The sequence below is a fragment of the Diorhabda carinulata genome, chromosome 6 (genome assembly GCF_026250575.1).
Source record: "Diorhabda carinulata isolate Delta chromosome 6, icDioCari1.1, whole genome shotgun sequence".
Classification (NCBI taxonomy): Eukaryota; Metazoa; Arthropoda; class Insecta; order Coleoptera; family Chrysomelidae; genus Diorhabda; species Diorhabda carinulata.
In genome coordinates, this window is record NC_079465.1 from 26,238,579 (window position 1) to 26,266,514 (window position 27,936).

The 27,936-nt window shown below is 31.3% G+C and overlaps 1 protein-coding gene across 1 annotated transcript; it reads left to right on the plus strand.

Annotated features, from left to right (window-relative positions):
- Positions 1-227: 227 nt before the first annotated feature.
- Positions 228-27,450, plus strand: LOC130895803 (uncharacterized). The gene is made up of 12 exons (XM_057803353.1): positions 228-504; positions 3,527-3,690; positions 3,747-4,078; positions 7,049-7,256; positions 7,308-7,553; positions 8,519-8,946; positions 11,641-11,930; positions 22,386-22,549; positions 24,121-24,452; positions 24,513-24,717; positions 25,082-25,324; positions 26,878-27,450. The coding sequence occupies exons 1-12, from the start codon at positions 302-304 to the stop codon at positions 27,312-27,314; spliced, it is 3,252 nt and encodes a 1,083-aa protein (XP_057659336.1). The 5' UTR covers positions 228-301; the 3' UTR covers positions 27,315-27,450.
- Positions 27,451-27,936: the final 486 nt, after the last annotated feature.

The window sequence follows — 27,936 nt, forward strand, 5'->3', positions numbered from 1 at the left end:
GAGGAGTTAAAACTGAAGACGTTCTTGTTCAGGCCTCCTAGAATGTGAACCGATCTAATGCTTCGTTTCGAACAAATTTTTCATCTCCATAAACAGGACGGTAGTAAAAAGTTGAGTAGAAATTTTTAATTCCTTCGATGACTGGACTACTTCTAATCGTTTTGCATAAAATAATCTTTGACCTTTAAAATCGGTCATGTACATTTGTCATTATCAATTATTTGAAACTATTATTCAATAGAAATAATATTCACACTGAAGATTCTTATTCACACAAGACGCAACTTTGAATTTAGTCATAATGATTCTAATTTTTTTGATAACGATATTATGCAGTCTTTTTTTCTATTTATCGGTTTTGAAACCGCGTAAATATTGGAAAAGTAGAAATGTGGTACAAGAGAATCCTCCATTGGTTTTTGGCGAGGTTCTCAAGACCTTTCTTCAACAAGAAAGCTTCTTTGAAAGCATCATACGTATTTATAGACAATTTTCTAATCTGAGGTAAGTGGAGTATTAATATATTTACAAGGATAGTCCTAGAAGTACCTGGCCTGACCTAGAGATGGCTGTAGTTGGAAATTTGGAGACGCCACGCTCTTTGGCAACCATCAATAGTGAAATTGGTCAACGTTATGTGATAAACACTTTTATTTGAAAGGCTTTAGCCATAGGAATCCCCTTTTTAAATACAACGATGGTATTAGAAAGTACACAATCTAAACACCTTATGTTCCAAGTTTGAAGACGCTGCGTTGTTTGGTTTTTGTTTGGCAGTCATTAATAGTGAAGATCTCAGCCCAACAGATGTAAAAATTGAACTAGATTCTACTCTGGTGAGCCTGCTCCTTCGTTATTAAGAATAAAATATTGAGTAGCAGAGTTTAAACGAGACGGTACGACCTCCAATGACCAGCATCTCAGTGGTCGACCAAATGAGGTCACGACACCAGAAATATTGAAGAAAATTCACAAAGCGATACTAGATGATTGTCGATTGAAAGTGCGCGAGCTACCAGACATTTCAAAATGTGCGGTACATCTGTGTGCAAGATGGGTGCCACGTTTGCTCACAATGGAACAAAAACAGTGTCGTGAAAATGTTTGCTAATGTTTCACAGGAATAAAATAGAGTTTTCGCGGCGTTTCATATCCATGGATGGGGCGTGGGTCCATCAGTCCACATCCGAAACAAAGTAACAATCAAAACAATGGACTGAACAGGTAAAATCGGATCCAAAGAAGACAACGACCGTTCCATCTGCAAACAAGATCAAGGCGTCGGTTTTTTGGGATAACTATATTGAAAGAGGAAAAAATATTAACGACGAGTGAAACAAGTAAAACAGCTGCATTTGGTTAAGAAGAAAGTGTTGTTCCATGAAGATAATGCACTAGCTCACACATCCATTATCGCAATGGACAAAATTAATGAGTTAAAGTTTGCAATGACTACCTCATGCATCCTATTCACCAGATTTAGCCCCTTCAAATTCTTATTCGCCCCTTCGATTCTTATTATAAAAAGGTTATTGAAATTATTGAGCATCGCTGGAAAAAGTATATGGAGCTAAAAGGGCATTCCGTTGAAAAATAAGTATATTTTTGTCTAAAATGTTTGTGTTTTCTCTGTTGGGATCATTCAATTACTAATCACTGAATATTGCGTTTGCAGGAGTTCGCTCCAAATTCTTTTTTGTGGTCCCCAACCTTGGGAATATACATTTCGTTTTGAAGTTTCGCCAAAAACGTTTAATTGAGGCATATTGGAAACATTCCTAGACCCTACATAATGAGCAGTTTCCATATGTAGCCACTAAGTTGCCTTCAGGATGCTTTCTCTTGATGAACTGCATTAATCTAGATCCAACACCCTCTTTTTCATATATTCTGGCGGTTACAGAATTTCCAGAAGGATAAATGTATGCTGAGAATATATATTCAACCATACCAACTTTTCTAATAAATATAAGTCTTATTGTTTGCCGTTTCACTCCCGCCAAAAGTAAAAAATGACTCGTTGCCAATAATGATTTCCAAACCTTTAGCGTGCATCAACTTGTTGGCATTTAGACTTCAAAGTTTTGATTTTTGTTCTATTTGTTTGTTCTCCGAATATTTTGGTGCTGATTTTCTTGATTTTGGAATTAAAATCTATTCCTGTAGAATATTTCCGTTTCTCTCTTCTTTTTTGGCATTCTTTTTATTTTTCTGCCTGATCCTGACATTCATTCAATCGAAATACATGTCTCAACATGCCCACATATATCAGAAATTATTACTTTTTTCAGTTGAGGAAAGATTTGATAGTCAAACGGAGCCAAATCTGGTGAATAAGAGGGGTGTTCTAGTAATTCAAACCCTAAATCACGAATTTATTGCATGGCAACATGAGATTTGTGTGCAGGGGCATTGTCCTGCAAAAACAAAACACCTTTGGATAACTTTCCGCGTCTTTTCTCTTTTAATTTTCTCCCGTTGTGTGGTCAGTAATGTCGAATAGTAATCTCCAGTTATTGTTCTACGAAAAAATCAATCGTGATTACTCCATGGCAGTCCCAAAAAACTGAAGCAAGAACTCTTCCAGCAGGACACGAAACTTTTTAGGTCTTGGAGAACCAGAGTGTCGCCATTCCATCGGTTGTTGCTTTGTTTCTGGATAGTAGAAATGTACCCAATTCTCATCCACAGTAACAATTCGGTCTAAGAAGTTTAGATCGGTTTCAAATCGAGCACAGATCGAACGCGATGCTTCTACCCTTGCTCGCTTTTTAGCCCAATTCGACGGTCTGAAGTCATCATCTTCAATGGAAAATTTACCTCTTTTGAAGCTTGCAGTCCAATTTTTCACGGTCGCAAAAGAAGGACATTGATCACCAAGGGTATTAAACATATATTCGTAAATCTGCTTACATCTTAACCCTTCTAAATACAGGTACTTGATGATGGCTTGATACTCCAACTATTCCATTTTCACAATTTCGATGGACATCTGTTTTCTTTTATTTTATTGCGTAACTCTGGTTTACTTTTTTGACGTCAAACTTTACACTTACACTTCTAATAATTTATTGTTCGTTGCTGTGGTAACGCAATATTTTGTTTATGCATGCAACTGGTCTAGGCTAACTAGATATCATTACATGCTCGTTTAGTTAGATGCTTCAAGTCCAGCAATAGCGTTTTCTATAGAAGTAGCCTTGCCCCAGGCAGTCTTGTAATTCATTGACCGCGATTTAGGAACTGCCTGGTCAAGTAATTGTCAAAAATGCTTGCAATGTCCGCCAAGCATCAACGAAACCCCCCGAATGCATATGGCCGTCTTTCCTTTTTGTATGGGCGAGATGGCCGTACCGGATATTGAAAGTGCAACGCCGTTTTTAGGTTAGAATAAACATATGATTATGCAAAGTGCACAAAATGTGCAAAACCACAAGTAACTCGTTAAGAATAGAGCATTTAGAGTTAAAATATTGATGGATGGTACGGCAATCTCTAACGGTTTTAACTTACTATTATTTCATAGATATTTTGGAACATATCAGTTTAACACGCCGATATTTGTTGTCAAAGATGTGGAGTTGATCAAAAAAATGTGCATCAAAGATTTTGATCACTTTGTCGATCATAGAGTCTTCCTACCAGAATCGGTGGATCCATTATGGGCGAGTAATTTATTTTCTCTAAAAGGTAACGTAAATATCAGTCTAATCATTAGGATCATAGATGAAAAAATTTCTTTCCAGGTCAAAAATGGAGAGAAATGCGAGTGATGTTGACTCCCCTTTTTACCACAAGGAAAATGAAAAATATGTTCAAACTTATGAACAGCGCTGCCGAAACTTTCGTTAAACATTTCGAAGATCAACCAAAAGATTTGATCGAATTGGATTTTAAAGATACATTGAATCGTTATACTTGCGATGTTATCGCAACAACGGCTTTTGGTATCGAAATAGATTCATTGAAATGTCCAAAAAATGAATTTTACGAAATCGGTATGGAATTTACTGATTTTACTGGCTGGAGAAAATTTTTATTCTTGATCATTTTATTCATACCTGAATATATATTGAAGGTAAGGATCCAATAATCTGAATCCCGATGTTTTGGTTTCCCTTTCAAATAGTTGTTTTTAAGTTTATACAGGGTGTCCCACGACGAGTTAAAACTATCTGTATATGGGAAAATACTTTTAGTGAGAATCATGAAAATTTCTACGTTTAAGTTTTCGGATACGATCTTTTTAACTAAAATATTTTCAAAGATGGCCGACTTCCGATATAACCGGAAGTCGACTGTAACTTTGTTATTTTAAATAGAACACCCTGTATATTAATACATTTTCGAAATGTACGTAAAATTTAAGTATACTTTTGTCTAGAAACTTTTTTCGAACAATGCATAGTTTCTAAGTTATTGATTTTTTTGTAAAAAAATTGACTGTTGCAAGCCATTTTAAATTAATTTTTTACGAAGATACCCTTAAAGGTATGAAATTTTTTTTCCATTCGGTTGCTTTTAGCAAGGTCAGAAATATTTGATTCTATGTTGAAAAATTTTTCATTTAATATAGGGTGTGTATAAAAAGTGTTCAAACTTTTACTTACATAAATATAAAATTTCTTCATTTTTTTAAATAGGACCCCCCGGTTTTTTCTATTTTAATATGATCCAAGCACCAAGAATTAAAAAGGTATTTTCCTTTATCCTAATCCTATTTCAATTTTAAGTCGTTTCCGAGATATTTAAGGTTTTAAATTATTATTGTATAGTTTTATTTTTTATGTATACTTTTAGTAGGCTTTGTAATAAATGACACTTATTTAACTGTCATTAGTGAATTGTTGATAAAAAAATCGTTAAAATGTCTCGTTCTCAATTTAATAACGAATAAATAAAATTTTGACCATACCTGCATCTCTAAAAATTTACAGAAAACATTTAATATTTGCATAACGGTAAGGTTTACGTATAGGAAAATATAATCGAATTTGCCTTTTTTCACCCCTGAATGCATTAAAATAGAAAAAACCGGGTGGTTCTATTTAAAAAAAGAAAGAAATTTCATATTTATGAAATTAAACTTTTTATACACACCCTGTATAAAATGATTAATTTTTCAACAAAGATTTAAACACGTCTGACCTTGCTAAAAACAACCGAATGAAAACCATTTTCATATCTTGAAAGTTGTTTTCGTAAAAAAATAATGTATGCAACGGTCAAATTTTTTACAAAAAAATTAATAACTCAAAAATTATGCATTTCTCGAAAAAAGTTTTTAGACTTGATAAAATTAGACTAAAATTCTACGCAGATTTCAAAAATGTATTAATATATAGGGTGTTCTATTTAAAATAACAAAGTTACAGTCGACTTCCGGATATCTTTGAAAATATTTTAGTTAAAAAGATCGTATCCAAAAACCCAAACCTAAAAATTTTCATGATTTTACTATAAGTATTTTGCCATATACAGATAGTTTTAACTCATCGTGAGACATCCTGTATATTTAACGCCCTTTATCTTGAATACGGATGACGTTACGAAAATTTTTTACCGGGCAAACCCCAAAAATTTTTCAGTTTTCTATCCATCCTAGAGAAGTGATCACCTTTATTTGAAACACCCTGTTTAAGTTGCGGCGCGAAAAATTTTCATTTTGCTGTAATGGCGGATGATACATTAGATAATATCGTCTTAATTGAAACACTTTTTTTATACAAAAAATTATGTATTTTCTGAGAAAATTCTAGTCCACACTCTAGATCAGACTTTTTGTAACTAGCAGGTACTTAAGTATATCATTTTAGAGTAAAGTATAATGACGGTTATCAAATAACCAAAATCTTTACAAAAAAAGAGATAAGAGACAGTCCTTACAAAAGATATAGAGGATCTCCACTGCGAAATGATTTATAAACAACTTGTCGAAGTCCGCATTACAATATTCAATTTTCAGAATCAGTGAATCATTCAAAAGTATAAATAAACAACGACACCACACCAAAAAATCAATTCCTTGGAATTTCTAAATAAAACCGGTTTGTAGATCGAATATTACTGAGAAAATAATATATTATACATAATTCGAAATATTTTTTTATGTAGGTAGGTACTTTTAGTAGGGTTTCCGGTTCACAGTCAGTAGTTAGTTGTGAACTATGCGGTATATTATTCTAAAATGAAAATGCACATGTGGATATTCACCCGCCCAATACCGCATATTTTGTTTATTGAAAAACCCATTGGGCTTCGTCACTGAAGATGATTTTGCGATGAAATTGATCATCTTGGCGCACCTTTTCCAGAGTCCAATCGGAGAACGTGTGGGTGTAAAGTAAGATTATTAAGCAAAATTCGCCATAAAAAGTTCTTGGTGATGCCCAACTCTTGAGAACGCCGTGGAATTTACTGATTTGGATCATTTGCTACGGACGTTTCAACGATATTTTCGACACTTCGACCACTGGTACGGCAACATCACACAACGAATATGGTAGACTCAAACTTTTTCACTAAACTAGGTCGAGAATTACCACCGAAAATCGGAGTTAACGCTTTTAAAGTAGCGGCCACCGACTTCGAATTTCTATAAAAAATTTTCAATTTACAGACGTTGTTCGTTCCTGTAGTTCACCATGATGAAGAGATTATGTCTACTGAATAAACTGACAGTGACAGTTCGATGTTAAGTCAAAAGGTGCGTTCACAAACTAAATTCAAAATTGTCAAGCCCCTATTGGAAAAACTTTTATAACAAAAATCGTAATTAAGAAAGACAAATTGGTTGAAATATGGTTTAACAGCCACGATACTGTGGGTAAAACAAAAGAGTTGAAAACAATAGTTGTGAAGAAGATGAATGTGATGCTAGTGAAAGTAAATGGTTTATCTTCAGTACCTGAAGACGATAATTTGGTTATCGAAACGCGCGTCAGACACTGTAATTGTGTTGGTGAAGAGAACAACAACACTACACCAGATAAAAAGAATGAGATATATACCTTTCAATATTATATCGATATTTTTCAAAATTTTGTAGTTATTTGGAGTAAGAATCATGAACGAGAGGGTGACGAAGTTTTTTACATCGGTTATAGACGAAACAATTAGAACTAGAGAAGAAAAAGGCATCGTCCGTCCTGATATGATTCATTTATTTATGCAAGCTAGAAAAGGATGTCAAGAAGTTGAAAACGACGATATTATTGATACAGGATATGCTACGGCTAGAACATCATCGTATTTTGGTAAATATTCTTCTCTGTCCTCTGGTAACAAGTTAAAATGTTCGATTTTAGGTGATAAAACTGGTAACAAAGTCCAGATTTCCAATGAGGATATTGCTGCGCAAGCTTCGATATTTTTCTTCGGGGGATTCGACACCATTTCTAGTGCAATGCGTTTTTTAATATGCGAACTTGCTGTTAACACCGACGTACAGAATAAATTGAGGAACGAAATCATCACAACATACGAATGTTGTCAAGGAAATGTCACTTATGATGCCGTTATGAGAATGCTTTACATGGATATGGTTGTTTCAGGTGATAAAAGATGTTTCGTTGGTTATTTGATCATTTTTCAATTCAATTTTAATCTTCACACCAATATCCAATTGTTTTTTTTTATTATCCTTCGCATTTTCTTTACTTTTCCCTTTTATCGTTTAATACGAGGTTTGGCTATTAAATAACTAGCCTGTTTACGAAAAAGGGTTTTACCTTCCCTTCAATATACTCCCCTTCCCCTCTCCACACACCTTTCCATGCGTTTTTTCAATTGATCGAAGAAGTCTTCTTTGGTAAGTGCCTTTAAGAGACATCATTGGGAGCCAAACCAGGACTGTGACCCATCAATTCGATGTTTAGACTGTTCAAAAATAGTTTTCTTTGAGTTGATGTGTGTGATGTTGGGGTGACCGTCTTGAAAGACCCATACAGTCTATCCTTGTTAGTTTCGTGTTCATATGTATCCATTGTTCGTTCCCAGTCACGATCTTTTGAAGCGCCTTTCTTTGCACCAATCGGAACGAGCTTTTTTGAGAAATTGTCAAATTAAGACGTATCCAACGTCAACAAATCTTTCTGACAACCAAATCTTGATGCAATATTGAATGTATGCGGTTGGAACTAACGCCCAAGTATCCCACAACAAGTAATTTTCACTTTACACAATTCCATCGACATTACTTATGAGACACACTTTGTATTTATGAACCAGCAGTTCTTTAACACTTACTCGCTAAACTATTCACCAATATTCATGTACATACTAAACATCTTATTCATTTAAATGCTCTAATTCGTTTAATTGTCACTGTTCCTATACCATCGAATTTTTCATTGACTCAAAACTGCTAGATTCTCGCTTTATATATTAAAACCGCTTTCTGGAACCTTAGGACTCTTGAAATCTCTAGATAGCCGCAACTTTTATCTATATTATGACAGGATCGGCTTCACGGCTTATTGGACGAGTTGGTAATAATGTATAAATGATTTTGTTTCAGAAATATTGAGAAAATGGCCTAACGGTACAATCCTAGAACGCGTCTGTACGAAACCTTACGTAATACCAGCACAGGAATCAAATGAGGAGGATATAATATTGGAAAAAGGAAATTTGATTTGGATACCACTCGCAGGATTCCATTACGATCCAAAATATTTCCCAGATCCAGAAAAATTCAATCCCGAACGGTTCAGTCCGGAAAATAGGGACACAATTAATCCTTACATATATATGCCCTTCGGTACCGGTCCTAGAAACTGTATAGGCTCTAGATTTGCTCTGATGGAGATAAAAGTTATGTTTTTTCACCTTCTTCGAAAGTTCGAAATTATCCCAGTGGAAAAATCGAAATTGCCAGTCAAAGCGTCGAGAAAAAGTTTTATTTTAGATGGTAACTGTTTCTGGTACGGATTGAAAAAACTAAAAATAGATTGATACATTTCTTAGATTAGGTATTATTATGTATTTTCAAATGTAAAAACAAAGATTTATGTAATAATAAAATTAAACACAAGAAATAATTTTAATTTCTAACCTGTGACCTCAGTTCTAGATTGGATATTAGTCCAGTTAATGTAGATTAAAAATTTGGATTAAAAAAAACTTCATGGAAATGGAAACAATCTAATTTTATTACCAATTAGTTATACATTTATATGTAGTAATTAACAGCCTTCAATCAAATTAAAATATCACACAAAAACTAAAATCACGAATGAGTAACTAAATATGGAATAGTATTACATCACTCAATAAGACTTGTGACTGACACAAAGATGGCGCTGTCTTGTCAAATTCCTACGACGTTTATGAAGTACCAACTTTCAAAAAACTATGTTTAAAATTTCATGACATTTCGATTCGTCAGGAAAAAGTGACAGCCATTTAAGTGAAGCTACTTTTGTTATTTTCTTCTTGGCGAAAAAAAAAATACTTTACGAGCTTAGCAATGGTTTCAAAAGTGTTATTCAAATTCAGCTCCATCGAAAACAACCATTTGTTATTAGTTTGCTGAATTTAAACGTGATCATACAGTCACCGATGATGGTGTACGTTCTGATCGTCCAACTTAGGTAGTTACTACAAAAAACATGAAAAAACTCCACGAGAAAACTTTTTTCATTGTGGGTACCGCGGTTACTCAAAAGTAACAACGTGTTGATGATTTAGAGCAGTGTTTGGCCATGTTTACACGTTATAAATCAAATTTTTTGCGTCGAGATGTGTCCAAAAATGAAACATGGATCCATCACTTCACTCCGGAATGGACTGTAGCCAGTGAACGACGTCCGAAGGGTCCATAGGCACAACAGTCAGCTGGGAAAGTTATGGCTTCTGTTTTAATACGTGAGTACAATATACTACATGATACACCACATCCTTTTTTGTAGTAGCAAAATATCATTTATCGAAATTCCTGTGGTGCAGGCTATTCCAACCTTCCAACCCTTCATTTTTTATCCATCTTCAATCAGTAGGTTTATTACCAAGCCCAACTTGGTAATACATCTTTTTATTATGCTCATCTAGAGCCTCCACTGTTGGCATAACTGATGATAATTTTACGGCACTGTTTTTTGTAGTATATACTTTTCAAAATTTTCAATTTTTTGCATTTAGTGTATTTAGTTTTTTGGCCATATTTCGGTTAATTCTCAAGCAAATTAGTCGCCCAAAAAGTAAGTTTATAGAAAATTTTATAACCTATAAGTTTACAAACGTTTTTAATTTCTATAACCCCCTATTTTTTAAAGGGCAACGTGTAAAGGGCTCGAAAATCATTCATACGTTAGGGTACGATTTGTAAGGTCATATCTCAGTTATTTTAGAAATTACAAAAATTTTAAAAAATGAAAATATTTTTTAAAAAGATACGAAACTTTTTGTTTCCGGTCCAATTTTATGGATATCCTATAGTTTTTCAGGAATTTTGAAAAAAAAAGTAGAAATTTTTAAAAATTTCGAAAATGATTTTGCGACTTTTAAACATATTTTTTACGAAATTATGCATCCTAATTCGTTTATCTTCAATAAATCATTATAAGTAAAATAACAGTGGTTAGATTTTTATTGCAATTTGGTACTATTGCTAAGGGTGAAATTGAAGGTTTTTTCTACAAAAAAAAATTATTTCAGCCATAACTTTTTTAGTTGTTGTGCTAGAGAGTTCTACTAACTCTCAGTTTGAAGCTGTTTAAAAGTACTTTGAAAAGGTTACAGAATAATCTGTAGAGAAATTTGTCCTATGCCCGTAATTTTGTTCGACTTATTCAGTATCCCAAAACTTTCCAGAATCTAGTAAATCAAAGCCGCCCAATTTAATTTGAGGTTTTATCTCAATATCGCCTTTTTAGCCTGTACTAGTAAGAGTACCTTAAATAGGAACAAAGGGCCAATTCCTTACAGCCCACTCTATAGTTTAGTAGTCAAGGAATAAATTTGAAGATTTCCGTCATTGAGGTTTTCCCGCTGGAATTAATTTTCGCCGGAGAGAAGGTTTATTGGTGAGGAAATTCACTATAAAACAGGTAAGTGAACCTTCAGTCATTGAAGAAGATAACTTGGTTATCGAAACGTGCATCAGACAGTGTAATTGTGAGTGTTGGTGTAAACAGTGTGTTCAGTAGGAATATCAGCAACGGTTCCAGAAATTCAAACTCATTGACTTATAATCACAGCTATTTTAAAAATTGCTTGTGCGAATTTTGTAGATAAATCTGTAAAGGTTAGATAAAATTTTCTATCGTCGATGTGTATAATTTGGAATGATTTTGATGCAATTTTGGTTAACATTAGCGGAACATTAAATTTTTTTCTGGTAAATTTACTTTTCTGACGAATTTACTTTTAGTTTTTCGAAAGTTTCTTGAAATCCTCTGTGTGTGGTTTCGCTTTTTAGTTCCTGGGCCATCAACGGAAGCGACTTAATGATTATAACACTTTTAAAACCTATTTAAGTGCCTTCTTTTTGGCCATTCTACAATGAATATTCGTATCGCTCAATACGCGTTCGATTTTGGAAACAAAGGGTCAAATTAACATGTTTCGGGTGTGGACAGGGCGAACGCGTCCATTTTTTTTCGGAAAATATCGTCCTTCAATGTCATTCATTAAATAAAACACGCGCCGCTGATTACAAATCAAGCAGCTTTTTCTATAAATTGCAGAGAATTTGTTAAAAATAAAGTGATTCGAGAAAACGCGACTATGTTATTTTTTATACTTTCTTCAATTATATTCCTAATTTGGATTTACTGTTTTCTTATCGTGCCCCTAACATTTTGGAAACAAAAAGGCGTGAAACAAAAAGGTTTATGGAATTGTTTTGTGACATCTTGGTTAGTATTTTTGAAACGTCAAAGCGTGGGGGATATGGTCAAAAGTTTCTACGATGAATTTCCAGGAAACAGGTAAATAATTCCATAAATTCTTGCCATTATCCTTGTTAGGATTACCAAGATAATATGTAACAGTAATTTAATAAATGTGCAACATTATCTTCGCCAGATCCATGAGGTATTATTGATATTTTGACCAGGACAGGACTTGTTTGTTTTCAGATATAGTGGTTTGTATCAATTCAATGCACCAGCGTTAAATATAAGGGATCCTGAATTAATAAAGCAGATAACGGTGAAGGATTTTGAATATTTCAGTGCAAGAAGAACTTACATTCCAGAGGATACCGATCCGTTGTTTGCAAAAGTTTATTTTTGTTAAAAGGTGAATCTTTTTTTGTTAAAGTTAAAGCCCTTGATGATTCCCATACTGAATGTTTTTAATTTAATATTACAAAATTTACTATAAACTTTTGTTAACTTCCACCATGTTTCTGTGGTCAAAATTTTACGTAAATTTCACAGATAGATTTGATTACTCCTATAAAGAAAACTATTTCCAACATTTTTACGTGGAAAAACAATTTAATACGCCAAAGGACATTATAGATGAAGCTTGGGTCATTCATTTTACCTCAAAAATAAAAGTACAATCAAAATAATGGATCTTAACGGAGAAACGTTCTCACAAGAAAGAAAAAACCGTTTTTTTTTGTTCAATAAACTGTATTTTGGGATACTTTGTTATTTCGAAATGTTGTTGTCATCTTTTATAACTTTTCGATTGTTGGTGGTCGATTATCGATTGTAGATTCTCGATTTTGCTCTATTCTATCAGTTGGCAAACTTTGATTCTCGAAGTTAAAACCCTTGATGATTTCCATACTGAATGTTTTTAATTTAATATTACAAAATTTACTATAATCTTTTGTTAACTTCCACCATGTTTCTGTGGTCAAAATTTTACGTAAATTTCACAGATAGATTTGATTACTTATATAAAGAAAACTATTTCCAACATTTTTACGTGGAAAAACAATTTAATACGCCAAAGGACATTATAGATGAAGCTTGGGTCATTCATTTTACCTCAAAAATAAAAGTAAAATCAAAATAATGGATCTTAACGGAAAAAAGTTCTCACAAGAAAGAAAAAACCGTTTTTTTTGTTTAATAAACTGTATTTTGGGATACTTTGTTATTTCGAAATGTTGTTGTCATCTTTTATAACTTTTCGATTGTTGGTGGTCGATTATCGATTGTAGATTCTCGATTTTGCTCTATTCTATCAGTTGGCAAACTTTGATTCTCGAAGTTAAAACCCTTGATGATTCCCATACTGAATGTTTTTAATTTAATATTACAAAATTTACTATAATCTTTTGTTAACTTCCACCATGTTTCTGTGGTCAAAATTTTACGTAAATTTCACAGATAGATTTGATTACTTATATAAAGAAAACTATTTCCAACATTTTTACGTGGAAAAACAATTTAATACGCCAAAGGACATTATAGATGAAGCTTGGGTCATTCATTTTACCTCAAAAATAAAAGTAAAATCAAAATAATGGATCTTAACGGAAAAAAGTTCTCACAAGAAAGAAAAAACCGTTTTTTTTGTTTAATAAACTGTATTTTGGGATACTTTGTTATTTCGAAATGTTGTTGTCATCTTTTATAACTTTTCGATTGTTGGTGGTCGATTATCGATTGTAGATTCTCGATTTTGCTCTATTCTATCAGTTGGCAAACTTTGATTCTCGAAGTTAAAACCCTTGATGATTTCCATACTGAATGTTTTTAATTTAATATTACAAAATTTACTATAATCTTTTGTTAACTTCCACCATGTTTCTGTGGTCAAAATTTTACGTAAATTTCACAGATAGATTTGATTACTTATATAAAGAAAACTATTTCCAACATTTTTACGTGGAAAAACAATTTAATACGCCAAAGGACATTATAGATGAAGCTTGGGTCATTCATTTTACCTCAAAAATAAAAGTAAAATCAAAATAATGGATCTTAACGGAAAAAAGTTCTCACAAGAAAGAAAAAACCGTTTTTTTTGTTTAATAAACTGTATTTTGGGATACTTTGTTATTTCGAAATGTTGTTGTCATCTTTTATAACTTTTCGATTGTTGGTGGTCGATTATCGATTGTAGATTCTCGATTTTGCTCTATTCTATCAGTTGGCAAACTTTGATTCTCGAAGTTAAAACCCTTGATGATTCCCATACTGAATGTTTTTAATTTAATATTACAAAATTTACTATAATCTTTTGTTAACTTCCACCATGTTTCTGTGGTCAAAATTTTACGTAAATTTCACAGATAGATTTGATTACTTATATAAAGAAAACTATTTCCAACATTTTTACGTGGAAAAACAATTTAATACGCCAAAGGACATTATAGATGAAGCTTGGGTCATTCATTTTACCTCAAAAATAAAAGTAAAATCAAAATAATGGATCTTAACGGAAAAAAGTTCTCACAAGAAAGAAAAAACCGTTTTTTTTGTTTAATAAACTGTATTTTGGGATACTTTGTTATTTCGAAATGTTGTTGTCATCTTTTATAACTTTTCGATTGTTGGTGGTCGATTATCGATTGTAGATTCTCGATTTTGCTCTATTCTATCAGTTGGCAAACTTTGATTCTCGAAGTTAAAACCCTTGATGATTCCCATACTGAATGTTTTTAATTTAATATTACAAAATTTACTATAAACTTTTGTTAACTTCCACCATGTTTCTGTGGTCAAAATTTTACGTAAATTTCACAGATAGATTTGATTACTTATATAAAGAAAACTATTTCCAACATTTTTACGTGGAAAAACAATTTAATACGCCAAAGGACATTATAGATGAAGCTTGGGTCATTCATTTTACCTCAAAAATAAAAGTACAATCAAAATAATGGATCTTAACGGAAAAAAGTTCTCACAAGAAAGAAAAAACCGTTTTTTTTGTTTAATAAACTGTATTTTGGGATACTTTGTTATTTCGAAATGTTGTTGTCATCTTTTATAACTTTTCGATTGTTGGTGGTCGATTATCGATTGTAGATTCTCGATTTTGCTCTATTCTATCAGTTGGCAAACTTTGATTCTCGAAGTTAAAACCCTTGATGATTCCCATACTGAATGTTTTTAATTTAATATTACAAAATTTACTATAAACTTTTGTTAACTTCCACCATGTTTCTGTGGTCAAAATTTTACGTAAATTTCACAGATAGATTTGATTACTTATATAAAGAAAACTATTTCCAACATTTTTACGTGGAAAAACAATTTAATACGCCAAAGGACATTATAGATGAAGCTTGGGTCATTCATTTTACCTCAAAAATAAAAGTAAAATCAAAATAATGGATCTTAACGGAAAAAAGTTCTCACAAGAAAGAAAAAACCGTTTTTTTTGTTTAATAAACTGTATTTTGGGATACTTTGTTATTTCGAAATGTTGTTGTCATCTTTTATAACTTTTCGATTGTTGGTGGTCGATTATCGATTGTAGATTCTCGATTTTGCTCTATTCTATCAGTTGGCAAACTTTGATTCTCGAAGTTAAAACCCTTGATGATTCCCATACTGAATGTTTTTAATTTAATATTACAAAATTTACTATAAACTTTTGTTAACTTCCACCATGTTTCTGTGGTCAAAATTTTACGTAAATTTCACAGATAGATTTGATTACTTATATAAAGAAAACTATTTCCAACATTTTTACGTGGAAAAACAATTTAATACGCCAAAGGACATTATAGATGAAGCTTGGGTCATTCATTTTACCTCAAAAATAAAAGTAAAATCAAAATAATGGATCTTAACGGAAAAAAGTTCTCACAAGAAAGAAAAAACCGTTTTTTTTGTTTAATAAACTGTATTTTGGGATACTTTGTTATTTCGAAATGTTGTTGTCATCTTTTATAACTTTTCGATTGTTGGTGGTCGATTATCGATTGTAGATTCTCGATTTTGCTCTATTCTATCAGTTGGCAAACTTTGATTCTCGAAGTTAAAACCCTTGATGATTCCCATACTGAATGTTTTTAATTTAATATTACAAAATTTACTATAATCTTTTGTTAACTTCCACCATGTTTCTGTGGTCAAAATTTTACGTAAATTTCACAGATAGATTTGATTACTTATATAAAGAAAACTATTTCCAACATTTTTATGTGGAAAAACAATTTAATACGCCAAAGGACATTATAGATGAAGCTTGGGTCATTCATTTTACCTCAAAAATAAAAGTACAATCAAAATAATGGATCTTAACGGAGAAACGTTCTCACAAGAAAGAAAAAACCTTTTTTTTGTTCAATAAACTGTATTTTGGGATACTTTGTTATTTCGAAATGTTGTTGTCATCTTTTATAACTTTTCGATTGTTGGTGGTCGATTATCGATTGTAGATTCTCGATTTTGCTCTATTCTATCAGTTGGCAAACTTTGATTCTCGAAGTTAAAACCCTTGATGATTCCCATACTGAATGTTTTTAATTTAATATTACAAAATTTACTATAATCTTTTGTTAACTTCCACCATGTTTCTGTGGTCAAAATTTTACGTAAATTTCACAGATAGATTTGATTACTTATATAAAGAAAACTATTTCCAACATTTTTACGTGGAAAAACAATTTAATACGCCAAAGGACATTATAGATGAAGCTTGGGTCATTCATTTTACCTCAAAAATAAAAGTAAAATCAAAATAATGGATCTTAACGGAAAAAAGTTCTCACAAGAAAGAAAAAACCGTTTTTTTTGTTTAATAAACTGTATTTTGGGATACTTTGTTATTTCGAAATGTTGTTGTCATCTTTTATAACTTTTCGATTGTTGGTGGTCGATTATCGATTGTAGATTCTCGATTTTGCTCTATTCTATCAGTTGGCAAACTTTGATTCTCGAAGTTAAAACCCTTGATGATTCCCATACTGAATGTTTTTAATTTAATATTACAAAATTTACTATAATCTTTTGTTAACTTCCACCATGTTTCTGTGGTCAAAATTTTACGTAAATTTCACAGATAGATTTGATTACTTATATAAAGAAAACTATTTCCAACATTTTTATGTGGAAAAACAATTTAATACGCCAAAGGACATTATAGATGAAGCTTGGGTCATTCATTTTACCTCAAAAATAAAAGTACAATCAAAATAATGGATCTTAACGGAGAAACGTTCTCACAAGAAAGAAAAAACCTTTTTTTTGTTCAATAAACTGTATTTTGGGATACTTTGTTATTTCGAAATGTTGTTGTCATCTTTTATAACTTTTCGATTGTTGGTGGTCGATTATCGATTGTAGATTCTCGATTTTGCTCTATTCTATCAGTTGGCAAACTTTGATTCTCGAAGTTAAAACCCTTGATGATTCCCATACTGAATGTTTTTAATTTAATATTACAAAATTTACTATAATCTTTTGTTAACTTCCACCATGTTTCTGTGGTCAAAATTTTACGTAAATTTCACAGATAGATTTGATTACTTATATAAAGAAAACTATTTCCAACATTTTTACGTGGAAAAACAATTTAATACGCCAAAGGACATTATAGATGAAGCTTGGGTCATTCATTTTACCTCAAAAATAAAAGTACAATCAAAATAATGGATCTTAACGGAGAAACGTTCTCACAAGAAAGAAAAAACCTTTTTTTTGTTCAATAAACTGTATTTTGGGATACTTTGTTATTTCGAAATGTTGTTGTCATCTTTTATAACTTTTCGATTGTTGGTGGTCGATTATCGATTGTAGATTCTCGATTTTGCTCTATTCTATCAGTTGGCAAACTTTGATTCTCGAAGTTAAAACCCTTGATGATTCCCATACTGAATGTTTTTAATTTAATATTACAAAATTTACTATAAACTTTTGTTAACTTCTACCATGTTTCTGTGGTCAAAATTTTACGTAAATTTCCCAAATAGATTTGATTACACTTATATAAAGAAATGTATTTCCAACATTTTTACTTGGAAAAACAATTTAATAAGCCAAGAGACATGATATTAATATTATCTCAAAAGTACTTCTTCTCATAGAATATTTTTTAAGTGGTTTTCTACTTGTGAAACTGGACAAACACAAAAAAAAACTATTTAGTAATGTGGGTGTCGCGATTATTTGATGCTGATAAAAATCTCGACATCATTCAAACGAATGTTTATACGTATCCAATTTTTTTGTCGATTTATCGGATTAGATGGAACATGGGTCATTCATTTTACCTTAGAAATAAAAAGACAGTTGAAATATTGGACTTTAACAGAGAAACGTGGTCACAAGAAAGCAAAACACAATTTTTTCTGTCAATACAGTCATCGCCCTTGTATTTTGGGGTACTTTAAACTTTTTTCAAAATATTTTCGTAATATTTTATAACTTTAAAACTTGTCCATTAATGATGGTCGATAGTCGTTTTGTTCAATATCTATCGTTGATTTTTGGGGGTCGTTTATCGTTTGTCGAATTTCGATTTTGATCTGCTAGATTCTTGATTGTTAAAACAGTTAAACAATCAAATACTCAACAATCATTAACCAACAATTAAGGTCATGGTCACAGTATTCAGTATTGCTAGAAATTTTTTCTGATTCTTCTTTTCTATACAGCATTTATTTACCAATTGTAATAATTTTTTGACTATAAAACATTTCTCATTCTCAGAATATTTTCGTCGTTTATTATCCAAGCCACTGTCAAATATCAATTGTCAAATTGTTGATTATCCATTATGTAATGGCGATTTCCGATTCTCCAATGTCTATTGTCGAGTGTCGATTATCCAATGTCCAAGTATCGATTGCCTTGTTTCGATTATCGATTGACTAATGGCGATTTCCGGTTGTCAAATGTCTATTGTCAATTGCTGATGTGAATTATCGATTGTTTGTTATCTATTGTCGGTTGACTACCCAATGTATATTGTCGATGATTGTCGATTCTCGATTTTTATTTGTCAGCTGTCAAATTTTAATTCTTTAGAAACATTCGAACAATCGAATAATTAACGATCAACAATTAACAATAGTGTTTTGGGCTTCGTCTAGATCTGGCCATATAATTATAGTGTGATTCTGTTTTTCTCCTAATGTTTTTTTTTCTCCTGAATTATGAATCTTGATAGCCCTACATTGAAACATCCCTCCAACAAATTTACTTTCCACTATTTTCAGGTAAGCGATGGAAAAATTTACGTTCGACGATAAGCCCGACGTTCACCTCTAGCAAATTGAAAGAATCAGTAAATAACGAAAATTTTTGTGAAAATTATTGGAAATTATTGAAATATTTATGTAAATTATGGAAAATGCATGGACATTATGGAAAATTTATGAAAATTTTAGTAGCATTAAGAAAATTTGAAGAATATAATTATTGGAAATCTGTGAGGAGGTTAGGAAGATTTTGAAAAAAATTATGAAACGTTATTTTTTTGGAAAATTATAAAAATTTTCGATTAATTTGGAAAATTATAGAAAAAATATAAAAACTCTAATAAATCACAATCAAAATTATGAAAAGATTATGTAAATTCCAAAAAAAATCATGAAAATTATTCAAATTTTGAGAAATCATGGAAATGATAAGGAAAAAATATGGAAATTATGAATATTTTAGAAAATATTGTGTAAAACTTTTGAAAATCATAGAAACACAACAAAATTATAAAAATACAATTAATTTTGGAAAATTATAAGAATTATCAAGAAATCATGACAATTCTAAAAAACCATAGAAAATTTATAAAAATTATGAAAAGTTAACGAGAATTTTAGTAAAATTTAACAAAACTATCGAAAATTCATGAACACCTTGAAAAAATTAAGTAAAATCAACAAAATATATGGGAATTTTGAAAAATCATGAAAATAATAGAGAAAAATCGCAATCATTATAGAAATTTATAAAAAATTGAGAAATAATACTTATGAAAAACATGTAAAAATAATTTTATAGTAATAATGAATTAAATTATTGAATAATTTATTGTTACCACTTGAAATTAAAAACTTTGGGGACAAATCAGGCCATTTAACAATATTTATAATTGATAAATGACTAATTCATTGCAGAAACCCTTCGAAAATGGCCTCCTCAAACTGGAACAGAAAGAATCTGCACCAAACCCTACACCATCCAACCGTCAACTTCGGAAGAACGTCCGATTGATTTAAAACAAGGAACCGTTGTTGTATTTCCAGTATTTGGTATACACCGAGATCCAGAATATTTCCCGAACCCCGAACGTTTCGACCCCGAAAGATTCAACGACGAGAATAAACATAAGATAAGGCCTTACAGTTATCTGCCTTTCGGATCTGGTCCCAGAGGTTGTATCGCGTCCAAACTTGCAATATTGGAAACGAAAATTTTCTTTTATACGCTTTTGATTAAATTCGAATTGGTGCCTATTGAGAAAACGTGCGTACCTCTAAAACTGGCAAAAAATCCAGCTCTGATTGCAGTGGAAGACGGTTGCTGGCTGGGATTGAGGAAAATAAAACACTAAATTCGAATTTTTACTTCATTTATGATCTATAATGACACTCTATTAGTTTTTAATCTGAATTAATCAGATTTTATTGCAAAAATTTTATGTTTTCTATTATTTTTATTGATTTAAAATATAGTAAGACTTCACTTGATTCTCGTTAATATCTAATTTTTGCACTGAAGAAGAAGAATTATTATGAAGACCTCTAGAATTAAGTCAAGTACCAAAAATTATTAGAGTTTTAGTTGCAAAACTAACGTGATTAGGATATCTATGGAAGGACGTTGGGTTGGGACATGAACACGTTATTTTTACTTCACCAGGACATGATCTTTTTCAGTCATATGACAAAAAAATGGCTTTATATTAAGAAAAAGACGACGTCATGATACAATGTCATTCCTCTGAGTACAATTTTCATGCATCCATTTAAAACAATAAATACACTAAAACCAATCTTCGATTTTTTCAGTTTCATATTCTTCTCCAGTTGAATCTTCACTATCCAAATTTATTTTACATTCTTCTTCAGAAGTTAATTCCACCTTTTTTTTATACCCTTTTGAAGTCTGCTACTTATTTTGCACGGTTTTTTGCAGTGTTGTCAATATCACAAAGAAATCAATAAAGAGGTTCGGAAGTGTTTGTTATAATTTCTTTTCCCTGAAGCTGGAATATAATCCCAGCATAGCAACAGCAGACAGTAATAGTGGCCTGAAAATACTGGCACGAGTCCTCTTAGAAGAAGCACGAAAAGTAGGATTGGAGGTGAATGAAGATAAGACTGAGTCTATGAAAGTGGGGAGAGTTGCTGAGCCCAATCATTCAACACCAACGTTATGGGATTTAAATGCAGCCAGTAGATGCTTTTGGAGCTTATCGGAATTACTTAAAAGCAAACTGCTGCCAAAAAATACGAAAATAAAAATATAAAAACACACCCAGAAGAAGTTAATAACATTTGAAAATATTGAGGGCCAGTTTTCGAAGGATTAGTAAAAACAGGGACCGGTAAAGACAACCAGATATTGTGGCTGTGATAAGAAGTAGAAGAATTAAGTGGCTGGGTCATGTTAGAAGGAGAGTCAACAATAAGAAGAGTGTGAAGAGGTCAACCAAAAAGGAGGCGCCCACTGGGAAGACCAAGAGCAAGATGGAATGACCAAGTGGGTGAAGATGTAGGGCAACTTGTTGGAGAGGACAAAAATCAACTTGGTTTTGAGTAGCCACAGTATTAGTTGTAGTAGTATCGAAATATCTCAAACTCTCTCACTGAAACTTTTCAAAAAACATTAAAAATATGATCTGAGTGCTGAAACTACCCGGCTGATATCAAATGATTCACAAATGCGGCAATTCTGTTTTCACAAAAAAAGATGCCACGTTATGTTGAACCAAAACGGGAGATTTTCGTGTGTAGCATGATTTTTAATATATTTATTCCGTTGTAAACAAATTCAATGTCATTTATGAAATAATTCACGTCGCACCGCAGACTACAAATTAAGGAGCTATTTTTATAAATTGCAATTGATGTGTACAACGTCAACAACAGAAATAAACGAAGTTCAAACATTCTAGCGAAGAATTTATTAGAAACAAAGTGATTTAAAAAACGCGACAATGTTATTCTTTATACTTTCGTCAATTATATTCCTAATTTGGATTTACTGTTGTCTTATCGCGCCTCTAACTTTTTGGAGACAGAAAGGCGTGAAACAAAAAGGTTTATGGAATTGTTTTGTAACATCTTGGTTAGTATTTTTGAAACGTCAAAGCGTGGGGGATATGGTCAAAAGTTTCTACGATGAATTTCCAGGAAACAGGTAAAAATAAATAATTTCATAAATTATTGCAATTATTGTTGCTAGGATCACCAAAATAATATGTAACAGTAATTTAATAAATGTGTACCATTATATTCGCCAGATCCATAAGGTATTATTGATATTTTTACCAGGACAGGACTTGTTTGTTTTCAGATATAGTGGCTTGTATCAATTCAATGCACCAGCGTTAAATATAAGAGATCCTGAATTAATAAAGCAGATAACGGTGAAGGATTTTGAATATTTCAGTGCAAGAAGAACTTACATTCCAGAGGATACCGATCCGTTGTTTGGCAAAAGTTTATTTTTGTTAAAAGGTGAATCTTTTTTTGTTAAAGTTAAAGCCCTTTATGATTCCCATACTGAATGATTTTAATTTAATATTACAAAATTTACTAAAAATTTTTGTTAACTTCCACCATGTTTCTGAGGTCAAAATTTTACGTAAATTTCACAAATAGATTTGATTACTTAAATAAAGAAAACTATTTCCAGCATTTTTACTTGGAAAAACAATTTAATAAGCCAAAGGACATTATAGATGAAGCTTGGGTCATTCATTTTAACTCAAAAATAAAAGTACAGTCGAAATAATGGATCTTAACGGAGAAACGTTCTCACAATAAAGAAAAAACCGTTTTTTTGTTCAATAAACTGTATTTTGGGATACTTTGTTATTTCGAAATGTTGTTATCATCTTTTATAACTTTTCGATTGTTGGTGTTCGATTATCGATTGTAGATTCTGATTTTGTTCTATTCTGTCAGTTGGCAAATTTTGATTCTCGATTGTTTAAATAACCAAACACTCAACAGTCATCAACAAACCGTCACAAATCAACGTGATGGTCACAGAATAGAATCCTTAGGACTTTTTGCTGTTTCTTCTCTACATCCAACATTTTTTCAAAAAATTTGCGTAGTTTTTTATAAGTCTATTATTCAATGTCCACTGTCAAGTGTCAATTGTCAAATTGTTGATTACCCATTATCTAATGGCGATTTCCGATTGTCGAGTGTCGACTATCGATTGTTGATTGTCAATTATCGCTTGTACATTTTCTCTTCTCGATTTTCGTATGTCAGTTGTCAAATTTTGATTCTTTAAAAACATTCCAACAATCGAATAATCAACAATCATCAAACAACAATTAAGATCATGGCCACAGTGTTTCGAAATTCTTCGACCTTTTCTCTAATTCTTCTGTTTTCATTGTTTTTTATAAAACGATTATCCAATGTCCATTGTCAAATGTCTATTGTCGAGTGTCGATTATCGATTGTTGATGTGAATTATCGATTGTTTATTACCTATTGTCGGTTGATTGTCCAATATTTATTTTCGAGTGTCGATGATAAATTCTGATCAATGTCGATTCTTCAGAAGTAATCAAACAATCGAGTAATCAACGATCATCAAGCAGCAATCAACAATCAAAGTTATGGCCATAGTGATTCTCGAGACTTTCTTATAAATCGATTATCCAATGTATATTTTCCAGTATAGATTAACTAATGGCGATTTCCGGTTGACCAATGTCTATTGTAGACTCTTAATTATCGATTGTTCATGTCGATTAATGATTGTTCTTTGTTTATTGTCTGTCACATATTTCAATGTAATTTTTTTTCAATCTCTCTACTATTTGCGATTCTTTGTTTTTCTTCTATTAAATTTTTATCAATTTCATAATTTTACTTGTATTATTTAATTTAAATTTTCGTTATAATATATAGAATGATATACAGGGAAAAATCAATATGTAGCCATACAACTAGTTCGACACTGTCTTTTTTGTCCTCATCTCAATAATTGTCTAGATCTGGCCATTCTTGAAAGTGCTAGTTTCAAGCATCCCTCCAACAAATTTACTTTCCACTATTTTCAGGTGAACGATGGAAAAATATGCGTTCGACGATCAGCCCGACGTTCACTACTAGCAAATTGAAAGGAATGTTTCATCTAATAAAAGAATGCTCGGATAATTTCACCAAATATTTCTTAAAAAAAGAGTTGGACGTGGTGCCTGTTCAATTTAAAGACGTTTCAGGTCGAATTTGTTCAGATATTATAGCAACTGTTGCGTTCGGAATATCCGTTGATTCTTTAGAAAATCAAGATGATATATTTTATGAAATGGTTAGCCGCGTTACCGATCTTTCAAAGTTTTCCAAACTGATCAGATTCTTGGGGTTTTTATTAGCACCGAGATTATTCAAAGTATGTTATAAAGTTGCGCACTTTGTTACGCATTTTCTTTCTTTTCTATTCGTTTTTCAGTTACTCAATATTAAATTTGCCGATGAAAATGAAGAAAGATTTTTCAGAAGCCTTGTTGATTGTACAATAAAGGAAAGAGAAGAAAAAAATCTTGTTAGACAGGATATGATACATCTGCTATTGCAAACTAGACAAGGGGTTAACATTGAAGAGGAAACTACTTCAGACGAAACTGGTTTTGCTGTGATAGAAGATGAAACAACGAGTAAGTTTAATGGCGTTTTCTTTTCTCTAATAACTGTCAAATTTCCCATCTGTTTGCCATTAAGCCAAATCCAGTTGGTATTGATACCTTCGGGTAAATGTCCTCCTTGATTGCTCAGTTTTTGAACTTTCTAGGGCCTCGGGAATGTACAGGTTACTATCACTTTTTTTTCCAAAGTTTTGACTCAAATTCAAACAATTCCACTTTTTGGAATAGCTTTTTTGAAGACCTAATCAATTTCAGTCAGTTTCTTTACCAAAATATAGGTTTTTACCACACAGAAGGGATTTCCCCAGACAGTATCCTGTTCACTGCGCCAGTTGAATTTAAAAAATTGAAAATACACGTTAAGATTTTTTTTCAGATAAAGGAAATGTTCTTACTGATATCACCAACGAAGATATAACTTCCCAAGCTTTTCTATTCTTTTTCGCTGGATTTGAATCAGTATCTACGCTGATGTGCTTCATGGCGCATGAATTAGCTGTAAATCAGGATATTCAAAATAAACTGAGAGCAGAAATTGAATATACAGATGAAAAATGTAATGGAAAAGTTACGTATGAAGCTCTCGTTCGAATTAAATATTTAGATATGGTCGTTTCAGGTAAGAAGACAAATTGAAAAACTAGATTGTTTACATTTTTCTATGTTAAATTGCAGTTATTGTATGCATTACCGGTTTTATAACTATTGAAATTTTTTCTATGACGACAGTTTTTTAAAATATCAATAAGAAACGTGTTTTTGATAAAATTATCTTTTGATGAGTCAAAATTTAATAATAAATTTAAGTTAGTATACAAATGAAAACATTGTAGATACGGCAACGTGTGATTTTGCAAATTTATAACATTGTGACAATTTTTGAAAATAGATATTTTGGAAAAAAATTAGGAAAAATTATGAAAATTAAAGATACATGTGAAATTATTGAAACATATGTCAAAATTGATATATTAAAATGAAAATTTTGAAAAAAAAGGAAGAAATTATAGACAACTTTAGAAATTTTTGAATAATTGAAAAAAACTTATGAAAGTAATAGAAACATGATGAAATTTATGGAAAATTCATGGAAACTTTGAACAGACTAAGGAAAACAGGAAATTAAAAAAATTTATTAGATTTTGAAAATTATGGAAAAGTTATGATAGTTAAGAAAAACTTACGTTACGTTTTTTACGTAACTATTAAAAAATTATGTCAATACTAAGAAATTTTTTGAAATTTTATGGAAATAATGAAAAATATATGAAAATAATAGAGAACTGTGAAAAAAATTATGAAAATTATGTAAACACGTAAATTATGGAAAATTTATGAGAATTTTGTGAAAACTATGGGAAACTTGTTAAGAGAAATACATGTAAATTATAGAAAATGCATAGAAATTAAAGAAAAACCATGAAGACTGTTTGAGATTTATTGACGCATTATGAAAATTTCGAGAATATATGTAAATTATTGGAAATAGATAAAAAAATTATGAAGATTTCGGTAAAATTTATGAAACGTTTACTTTTATTTTGGAAAATAATATGAAAATTATGATAATTTTGAATTAACTTTCAATTAATTTTGAAAATTTTAAGAAAATTATGAGAATTCTAAGATATCACGGAAAATTCATCATTATGAAAAGGAAAATCGTGAAAATTATGTAGAATTCGAGAAATGAGGATTTTCAAAATTATGAAAAAAAATTTTCAGAAGAAATGAAAAAAAAACAATTAATTTTGGAAGGATTTTGGAAAACTATGAACATTTTGAATAAATTTTAAGAATTATTAAGAAATCATGAAAATTCTAAAAAAACGTGGAAAATTTATCAAAATTATGAAAAAATAACAAGAATTTTAGTAAAATTTAACAAAATTATCGAAAATTCATGAAAACCATGAAAAAATTAAGTAAAATCAACAAAAATTATGGCAATTTTGAAAAATCATGAAAATAATAGAGAAAAATCGCAATCATTATAGAAATTTATAAAAAATTGAGAAATAATACTTATGAAAAACATGTAAAAATAATTTTATATTAATAATAAATTAAATTGTTAAATAATTTATTGTTGCCACTTGAAATTAAAAACTTTGGGGACAAATCATGCCAGTTAACAATATTTATAATTGATAAATGATTAATTCATTGCAGAAACCCTTCGAAAATGGCCTCCTCAAGCTGGAGCAGAAAGAATCTGCACCAAACCCTACACCATCCAACCGTCAACTTCGGAAGAACGTCCGATTGATTTAAAACAAGGAACCGTTGTTGTATTTCCAGTATTTGGTATACACCGAGATCCAGAATATTTCCCGAACCCCGAACGTTTCGACCCCGAAAGATTCAACGACGAGAACAAACATATGATAAGGCCTTACAGTTATCTGCCTTTCGGATCTGGTCCCAGAGGTTGTATCGCATCCAGACTTGCAATATTGGAAACGAAAATTTTCTTTTATACGCTTTTGATTAAATTCGAATTGGTGCCTATTGAGAAAACGTGCGTACCTCTAAAACTGGCAAAAAATCCAGCTCTGATTGCAGTGGAAGACGGTTGCTGGCTGGGATTTAGGAAAATAAAACACTAAATTCGAATTTTTACTTCATTTATGATCTATAATGACACTCTATTAGTTTTTAATCTGAATTAATCAGATTTTATTGTAAAAATTTTATGTTTTTTATTATTTTTATTGATTTAAAATATAGTAAGACTTCACGTGATGCCCGTTAATATCTAATTTTTATACTGAAGAAGAAGAATTATTATGAAAACCTCTAGAATTGAGTCTAGTACCAAAAATTATGACAGTTTTAGTAGCAAAACTAACGTGATTAGGATATCTATGGAAGGACGTTGGGTTGGGACATCAACACATGATTTTTACTTCACCAGGACGTGATCTTTTTCAGTCGTATTACAAAAAAATGGCTTTATATTGAGAAAAAGACGATGTCATAACACAATGCTCCTTTTCGTAAGAATTTAACTATTTTACTACCTTGTCACCATAGACAAATTTGATATCGCCACATTTAATAAGAAACTTCCGCTTTAATTACTCTAACAATGGGACGCCACTGAAATACGGCACAATCCTTTCAAACTATTTCTACTTTTATCAATTTTTTTGCTCCTTTCTATAAGAATTCAACTATTTCACTCTTATTGCCATAGACAAATTTTATAAAGCCACATTTAATAACAAA